General features: G+C 34.1%; 1 protein-coding gene across 1 annotated transcript; it reads right to left on the reverse strand.

Annotated features, from left to right (window-relative positions):
* Window positions 1–7,127: 7,127 nt before the first annotated feature.
* LOC120350486 (junctophilin-2-like) lies at window positions 7,128–7,626 on the reverse strand. The gene has a single exon (XM_039424026.1). The coding sequence runs from the start codon at window positions 7,437–7,439 to the stop codon at window positions 7,194–7,196; it is 246 nt and encodes an 81-aa protein (XP_039279960.1). The 5' UTR covers window positions 7,440–7,626; the 3' UTR covers window positions 7,128–7,193.
* Window positions 7,627–9,794: the final 2,168 nt, after the last annotated feature.

Consider the following 9,794-nt stretch of genomic DNA (forward strand, 5'->3'; position numbering starts at 1 on the left):
TGTATAATCTCTCATTTGACTGGCTATCAGGTTTTGATTGATCATACAGGCAATTAAATAGCACACAGTGGGTGGATCTAATCACTAGGCATACAATCTGTGATTAAACAGAAACAGATCAATCAATCTGGAATGATGGTTGAGAGAGGCATCAAGAGAATGAAACGCATTTCCACAAAATACACAAACATGGAAAGAGAAAGTGAATGTAGGGCGAGGCAGGAGGATGAGGATAGGGTAGAGGCCGTTCAATCGAGAGGTGGAACCGCATTTCCACTAAACACACAAAGAGAAAGAGAGAGATAGAGAGAGAGATTGAGAGAGGAGAGAGAGAAGATAAAAGATAATGTGAAAAGAAAAAATAGGATAGAAGGAGGTAATCTAGATCTAGAAGACAGAACCTAAGTGCAAGTTGATTAATTGATAAATAGATTATGCAGTTAACGATGGAACAAATCAATAGAACTTCCTCTCAGTTTCATTTGTTGTCTACTGTCTAGCCTAAAGCGGACTTTTGGATTCTGAAAAGTTTATCCTTCATTCAATTCTGCCCTTCCTTAACCTAACTCTCGTAATATTCTTAAAGTTCCTCCACAAACAATTCGCAATACACTTATTAACAACTAGCCACCTGTTGCACAATGTGCCGAGCACTATTTTTAATTCAGGCCTTTTCCCAAGTTATAATAGTAAATTTAATACGCAATAGACTAGAGCCATTATTGTGAGTTAGCGAAATAAATTATTTTCTCTCTCTACTATGAACGGCCATGACTTCGAGTTTCCCATGATAGATATTTAAAAATTGTGGCTCCGAGTCGTCGAGGAATGTAGATTATGGGATCATATCTAAAACTTAGCCTTCCTGTCGCGACATAGAGTGCGATAAGTTGGGAAACAGCAGGTATTGCAATAAATTATAACAAACCAATGATTTTGCAGTGACTATTTTGTCCTAAGGCTCCAGAAGCCACGCGACGATTGGTCAAATTGATTCCCTTCGCCCAATAGGAGACCTGTTTCTAGATACAGTAGTGAGGCGATTCCCCAGCCGAGAGACCAGATTACGTTTCGGAGGACACTTTGCTAGGAGCACTACGAGAGTAAAGATGTATTCATTATGTTTCGCCCTTTTTGGGCAAGTTTAGAAGTTTATATTATTAGTTAATTTAGGAGTCAGTTTTATTTATATTAAAGTTTAAATTTTCTAGTAGTGCCATGTCCTGAAAAGCTTGAGTGTGTTTCTTCATCATGTAGGGATAATTGTTTCTTCAAATAACCGCTAAGGTACGTAAAATAAGGTTGAAATATAATTTAGGGAATTCAATTAATTGAAACTTCCATCAGAGTATTGTATCAACAAAGCCTGTTATTGTTCAAGTTAATAATTTTCATTGAGAATGGTCCTTTTGTTTTATTAGTAATGGAAGATAATTATATTTTTTCTAAAGAAGTATAGAAAGTTTTCAGTTACGTTACATTTGAGTTATTGTTTCTAAAGATATATTATGGTAAAGAATTGCTGAAAGTTAGTAAGATAGTCACTAAATTGGAATGTAATTTTGAATATTATGTCAAGTTTGTGACTAGCTAAAGTTTTATATTTTTCTGACTGTGTTTTCTCATGGCGTTAAGGCTTTAACTGAACGCTAATTTATTAAATTATGACAAAACTTTTGAATTATTTGTGAAGGAAGATCCATTAATTCTTATACAAAGAATCAGTAGTTTAAAGATAAAAATCTATATAAAATGAGGATTCAAATAGAATGAGAGAATTCAAATAATCTGTAATCAATGGATAACTCCTTTTTTAGCTTTTTATGAATTGCAGGAAGAGTTAGAAATTAATGCTGTAATACATTTATTTACAGCGGTTCATGTGTGACCCCAAACCAACTTCATGTACCACCCCTTTGGTTCTGCAACTTTATGTCACACCGCTTCAGATGAAAGGTCTAGGGACGTAAGATGATGTCGCCATCAAGCCAAATTCAACTGGTGAAAGTTCACCGCCAAAATGAAGGTACCATAACCTCATGGACGTAAGATGATGTCGCCATCAAGCCAAATTCAACTGGTAAAAGTTCACCGCCAAAAACAAGGTACCATAACCTCGATGATAAAGCAACGTGCAGACCAACGAAAGTGCAGTATAGTGAAACAAAATGTTCTTTCAAGAATGTTAATCAAAAGTGGGGATTCCAAATTTATGAAATGGGTTATATAGGTTATTATCGACGAAATTTGGGTTCTTTGGGTTTTTCTGTTTTGAGTTTTGTTCTGAAATTAATATTTGCAACTGATATTATTTGGATGGTGATGGTGATAGTTGAATATCTAACGTAAGGATAGTAATGCGTCCCCAGATCAGAGAATAAAGGTAATGTAACGTGTTAAATTTAATATGATTCTTATTCTCTTCCGTGTCAGTATTGTTGCTATTATGTTTGTTTTAGAATATTTTAGTGTTAAAATAGTGAACGGCGATTAAATCAGGCATGGCAAAAACTTGTAGTTTTCCTGACTCTAACCCGTTCGCCTGCATGAATTGAAATAGTATAGACTCAGAATCGTTTTCTAGATGTGCCGGCTACTTTCCAAATTCTAAATTTCATTCCAAATTATCTTTTTTATTATCTTTTAAAAGGTGAGGCACACAACTGCGCCGACTCTGCTACAGAGCATTTTATATCTCTGAAATTCAAATTAAAAAAACAAAATCAAATTTTCATAACTCATTCTAATTACTTAAGATTAATTTATCTGAGTCGATACTTAATAATTCATTCTGTGAACGTGTTAACTGTCAATATTTTGGGTTTGGAGTTAAATGAATAAGTTATAGTTTCTACTCCAATTTTTCTGAAGTTTAAATGATTGTAGATGAAATAGGGAAGTTATTAAGTTCAGTAAATCCATTAGAATGAAAATCTTTTAAAGTGCTTAAAGATAAAATTTAGTATCATTGCAGCTCAAGTTGAAAGTATTCCGAAACTTTATATTGAAATTGATTATTGAGAAAATAGAGGTTTAACGGTAGAATAAAAATTAGTAGAAGAAACTAGGATAGGTGAAAAACAACTGATTCTAAGTGCTGAATGAATTTTTGTATTCTGTAATTCCGTTGATGGTGATAGAAATTATTGTGATGTCAACGTACGTATTCTGGTCTCACGCGTCGGGTAGTTGAATATTTTATAGTAGTAGTGAAAGTGAGTATTGATATTTTAAAGTCAACTCAATTAAATTAGGGAAATTCGGAAATTATTATTGGAGAATGTTTGGGGAAAATTTGGAAAATTTTTGAAAAACTTAGGTAAATCGAAGGTAATCAGGGAATAATAGGAAACTCTTTGACTAGTTATTGTTGATAAGTAGTTTTGAAAAGTTAATTGGCCTTGAGATGTTTAAACTAAATCGAAACTAAACTAATTAGGTATTGTAGATTAAAGTTGAAACGCTGATCAAATCCTTGGGAATTTGTATGAAAATAAGTTGATTCAGATAGGCTGTTAAGTCAATAATGTTTATTATTATCATTACTTTATCAGTAATGTTTATTCTCGAAAAGGTGAATCAGTTTATTGTTGGAAATATTTTTTTTAGGTGTGATTTTTGCGGTAGGCATGCATAGTGAAAGTGTAAAGATCCGTTGTGTTTCCTGTAGGCTGTGGGGATTTTTTTTGGTTTAGTTGAGACTCAAGATTTAGAGGAGGACAAGGGGATGTCCTGCCTGTGTGTGTTGTTGTTGAATTTAGGTAATCGGCGCGAGTGTAGGTCCGTGTCCAGAGAGAACGGAGCACTGCCCGAGAGTTGTCCATGTAGCAAATCAAGGAATCTAGCTGTGACTAACCTTGCAAATTTGTACGGTGGAATTGTTTAATTTTAGCGAAAGGCACCGAAGATGATGTGAGCTGAGATTTTTTTGTATCTAGTAAACGGTGTGGTTCATTTGAGAGTTATGGGGCTCGTCAGTAGAATAACGTAAACCGAAATCTAGAAGTATTTAGTGAATCTTCGTAGTGATTGTAAGGGTAACAATCAGTGTAGTTTAGGGAAGCCCAGTCAAAAGGTTCGTGAATGTTTGGTTAGAAAGTCAGCCGCAAAATCACAAGTAATAATTGGTAAAAAAATGAATTATAGTGTTGAAAGTTGCTTAGAAGTTTGGTATGGTAAGGAAAATTGTTTTATGTTGTTTTATTGTTTTATAATTGTTTTATATAATTGTTTTAAAAATGAATATTTAAAGTGATTAGTTAAGGTATACAAATAAAATAACAGAGAAAATTTTTCGAATATGTAATGTTAAAATGGTTATTAGTGAAAGTAGAAATAAATATTGGAACAGTACTTAACGGGTTGAATTAAAATAAAATTAACAGTGAAATTTTTCCTAGTTGAATTTGAAATGAAAAGGGAAAATCTCTTGAGTTGAGCATGAGTTTAAATTATTTTGTAGTTGAGAGTTGAAAGGTTGAAATTAAAATGGGGATATAAAGTAGAAATATGTAGGAAAATTCGTGTCAAAAGGAAATAGAATTTTTGTTGGGAAAATTAAATTATAGTAATTAACAGTATAGTAGAAATCTTATGTTGGCCAGTAGTAGTTGAATACCGGGTGAACTGATGTAGGAGACATGGTCTAATTCAAAGGAAAACGGAGAAGGAAGAGGAGAAGAAAGAAAGAGATTGATTGATTGATTAATAATTATTTGTCTTTATTAGAGCGGAGTTCGAACTCCTGGTCCTCTCTGCCACGCAAATCTAAAGAGATAGAACCTTAGAGATAGGTAGTCAAAAAGAATTAATAAATTTAAAAAAAATTAAAAAATGATTAATGGTGAATAGTGAAATTGCAATAATTAAGTCTTCCATGTGAATAAGTTGGGATGTTTTGAGATGTAAGCTTATAGTAGAGTAATTGAAACTAGTCGGATATGATGTTTATTGTTGAGAAATGATTATGTGAGGCTCCAGTAAGGTTGGAAATGTCAGTGAACTTGAGAATCAGTAATAGTGTAATAGTAGTCTATTAATGTGTTAATGTATTGGTAAATTCCATAATGTTGATAATCAGAAGTCAAGCAGTAGCAGTCCAATGCTAAGCTAGTTGATCGAGCTCAATTTTCATATTATTAAATCATGCGTTGAGAATTATTCTTCCAGTGTTCAGAGAAAATGTCACGTACTTTGAGTTTGAGATAAATAATAATAATTATCTATGTCGAGTCAATTTATTTAGTTGATGTTGTAGGCAGTGAGAAAATGACAATACTCTAGTGACAAGCGAAATACAGAATTATTGTCGATTAAAACTGGCACTCATAGTTTTGTTTTGACAAGCGTTCTGTCGTAGAGGTTTCCAACTGGAATATTACAATGAAAAGTGTTTTTCTCATGATTGTAGAATGCAAAATCACGCTTGAGTCATGTTGAAAAATATCCGTAACAGATCAGAAAAAAAGTAGGAAACAGATCAGTCTATTGAAGACAAGATTTTTTGAGTTGTAATTGGATACGTTTTTGTGAGTATATGGCGCCACTCTATAGCCTAGTCTCTATACACTCAACGAGATGATTCCTAATGAATTAGAAGAAGAAAATAGAAAAAGAGTTCTGATGAAGATATTTACCATATTTGTTAGAAGGATTCATTACGGGTTCGTGAAGGGTTTATTAGTCAAATATTTTGTTACGTGACAATATAATGTATATAGAAGAAATTCCGGAATGTAAATAACTTGCGCAACTAGATTAGTCATTAAATTACGTTACTAACTTCTTAATATTGAATATCTATCTTTAGGTAGGGTAGGTGAATGTGCTGGCCTACTTTCCAAATTCTAAGTTTCATTCCAAATTATCTTTTTTATTATCTTTTAAAAGGTGAAGGCACAACAATATATTATTTCTGTCCTGCTTTTTTTTCTTTTTGCATTTTTCTAAGCAAGTTTTGTTCCGTACATTGTATTTTCAAGTTTATGTCTCTCATCTGTTCAACTGGTTCAAATTATATTATTCATTCAAAAATCTTATTCGAAATTCAAATGTTCAAGGAATGCTACAAAAAGTTATCTATATGAGGAATCAGTCCTCAATAAATTTAGAAGTTGATTATTAGAATAAAAGTTTTGTGAACTTTTCAAGCCACGCCTAGGATAAAATTTTTGTGATACAGTATAGACAATATGGATATTTGTTACTTTTTCTACTTGTTGCAATGAATCAAATTATTCGATTTTCTACTTGTCAGCCAATGGTATTTTTGAATTGGTGAGTTGTTTTCCGCTTGTTGAACCGTGTTCATTTATTTATTTATTGGTGAAGGCACAAAAGAAACTGATCGAGAGAGAACATGATATGCTTGAAACTATTCCCCTCCCGAATATTTGATTTGTTGAATTTACTACGTGCACTACACATTACAGCATCACAAACAGGGCGATTGCTACGATTTGGGATAGTGTTAGTGGAACAAATTTGTAAATTTCCAGACTTGAGCTTTGAAATTATGCTATTTTTCTACTTGTTCTACTTGATCTTATAAAATAGTCCTATATGCATCACAGTATCACGGACAGTAGTATTTTTGAAGGAGTGTGATAATATAGGAAGGATAATAATCTAATGAAATGCTAAATTGTATCCACTTTTTCAATTGAGTTGAGTTTATCAATTTCCTATCTTCATCACTAACAGTAGTATTTTTAAAGTAGCGAGGTAGATATTAAAAAAATATAATATAAAAATGCATACACAAAACTGTAATACATTTTTCTCAATGCTAGACGTGATTTGCACATGAGCTCTAGGCTTTTGTGTGGGTAATGAGTTGGAGGAGGATGAAAAGAGATGAGTAGATCACAACCTCCAGGAAGAGATTTTTTAAATTAAATTTATAAGTATTTCTATAGAATGTATATATGTTGCTATAATTGTCAATATGAAATGCTATATAAAGTTTACAATACGGTATGCGGAATACTAAAAAATCTAAAATATTTAGTCAGCTCTTCAAGTGGTCACCCCTCAAACGAGGGTAGGCGCATGATTTTTAACTTGTAAGCGTAACCACGGAATCAACTGCTACCCCAAACTATAATGCACTTTATTATATTTTAAAGAGATTTTATGCCATTTTATCAAAAAATGTCAAAGTAGAACCTATAGCCTAGGTTGGAATGATGGGGTTACCTTGGCCAGGTATAGACGCCGGACACCTCGAATCCGAAGTGCCAGGAGCCGGAATAGGCGCCCTGGCCCTTGGGGCCCGTGCAGACGCCATGGCCGTGCGCCTTGCCATCCTCCCAGCCGCCGCAGTAGGTGCCGCCGTCATCAAAGTCGAACCGTCCGCCGTTCACGTGGCTGGTCGCCGCAGTTGCCGTGCCGGTCGCTCCGGTCGCGGCCGGCGACGCGTTCACTGGCTGCTGCTGCATCGCCGCATCGCTCGCTCGGCGCACTCACGCTACACACCGCAAACGCAACCGCAACCGCAACCGCAACCGCACACTATCAGCTGAGAACCGTCTCCTCCATCTGACTGTGCTGCTGCTCGTAGTGCTCGCTCAGGCCGCCAGTCGGCGCTACTGTCGCTGGTCTGTCGCCTCGCCAGCTGGCCATACGCCGCGCCGCATTCCTCGCTCAAAATGGCGTCGCCACCCCAGGTGGCAGCACCATCTACCGCGCCTGCGCCCCTCTTAACACCCTCACCACCCTACTTTCACTATCGGTTGCTCAATTACCAATTTCAACTTGCCAACTCCAATCATTTTACATCATTCTCTCTTTATGCATTTTCAAGAGATCGTGCTTCCATCTCTACATTGAAATGTTGCATTTTAATGTAATAATAGTGTGAAAAATGAATTCGAAATTGTATTTTTCGCTGAGTGTGATACCTACATGACCTCTAAGCTTGTACATGGGTCATTTACGACAGTAAGCACCACTTTCACGAAAAAGAACTACAAGAGAGAAAAATATGATTATAGAAATAACAATTTCAGAATATCGAAGTATCTCATGAAAATAAGATAGTCAATAGAACCAGAGAATGGAATGAGAATAGAATATTTAGGTAGTCCTATTCTCTAAAAGTACAACAACTAATACCGTATTAACAACAAAGAAGGTTAATGGTGGTTGGTAGTGTGTATTTTTGCAAGTCAAATCAAATATATTGTGTTAGAAAAAAAATCATTGAATACAGTTTACTAATGTAATATTCTTAGAATAGTCCGGGCGCAAATGTCATGAATAAGGCACTCTGTGGTCATTTTTGGGTAACAGCCGTGGAAGATGTCTCATTTTCTTCGTTAGGTCTAGCATAATAAGGATCATGATGATGATAAGTCGAAATCACAGGCAAACACCTCGAAAACAAGATGATCGCTACAATTTCAGGGTTTTGCTATATCGCTTGTATTTCAATAACTGGTATGGGTGACTTAGGGGTTGTAACTCGAATATTTTAAATGTAAACACCCATGTGGTACATCATTTTAAAGGCCTTTTTAAAACAAGAAAGATGGCATCAATAAAAAAGTTCTATGATGCTTGATCCAAAATGGCGGCTGATTGAAGTTTTAGTTTCTAAAGAAATGAGGGGTTGTAACTCAAAAATTTTTGAATGTAAACACCCATTGTGTGGAACATCATTTTAAAGATATTTTTAAAACAAGAAAGATGACATCAATAAAAATGTTTTATGATACTTTTATCCAAAATCGCGGCTGATTGATGTTTTAGTTTTAAAATAAATAATTGATAAAGTTTAACCAGTCGTCAGTTTTGTATAAAAGTATCATTAAACATTTTTATTAATGTCATCTTTCTCTTTTTTAAAAGGCCTTAAAAATGATATAGAAATGAAAATGTGCTTGGGTAGCATTAAGACTGGGAAAAAATATTATAACGGTGCATTTTGGCACAAATAAAATTCACTTATTGAAATGGATTATTAGGTCTCATTTAAAGAAACCAGAAACTTTTATCATCAGTTGTATTATCAGTTGACAATAAAGATAAGATAATAACGACTATAGAGGCTAAGATTATTTGCAACAATACGAAATGGAAGTCATTTTCAATAATTTAATAAAAATAATAATATTGTATTTGAGGTTAGGTTCTTTGTATAGAGCTTGTCGGCAACATCAACAACGGTCAAGCTGTACATCTGAAATTCAGTCAGATACTTTCTAGCAAAATAATTGCAAGTAAACAGTACTCAATAAAGCAAGGACAAAAAGGGTTTTGTAGATTCTAGCATGCTAAATGAAGGACAAGAACGTTTAAAAACATATATAAGTATATTGTATATATACGAGCAAATAAAAATCATGAAAATATAATAAAAATAAAAAGGAAATGTGATCTAGTTTTATTAGGCGTATTAATACAATAGCACATTTTGTACAAAAACTGGTGATGTACCAATCAGAATCTAGTATTTGGTAGGCGATAGAAATATATATTTCAAAAAGTCACCACGTGGTCTTTTTTAAAATTATAAAAATATATCATTATTGTGATATACATGAGTATTTGTAACTTGCATGGGATCAAATTTAAGTGTGAATACATTCATATATAACTTATTACTATGTCATTGTATTGCGAACTATTTGACAGTGTCAAATTACATCATTGGGGATTTGTTGAAATCCTCCAATAGCAGCAGCTATGCAAATTTATGTAAATTTAGAAATAGGAAGTATTGGCGAAAAAGAATAAGGGAGGATCACCTGCCCACTTGCTTGCCAGAGATCGACCGGGACACCAACCAATAT

The sequence above is a fragment of the Nilaparvata lugens genome, chromosome 3 (genome assembly GCF_014356525.2).
Source record: "Nilaparvata lugens isolate BPH chromosome 3, ASM1435652v1, whole genome shotgun sequence".
Taxonomy (NCBI): domain Eukaryota; kingdom Metazoa; phylum Arthropoda; class Insecta; order Hemiptera; family Delphacidae; genus Nilaparvata; species Nilaparvata lugens.

Coding starts and splice junctions, on each gene's coding strand:
- LOC120350486 (XM_039424026.1), bottom strand. CDS start 7,439: ATGCAGCAGCAGCCAGTGAACGCGTCGCCGGCCGCGACCGGAGCGACC.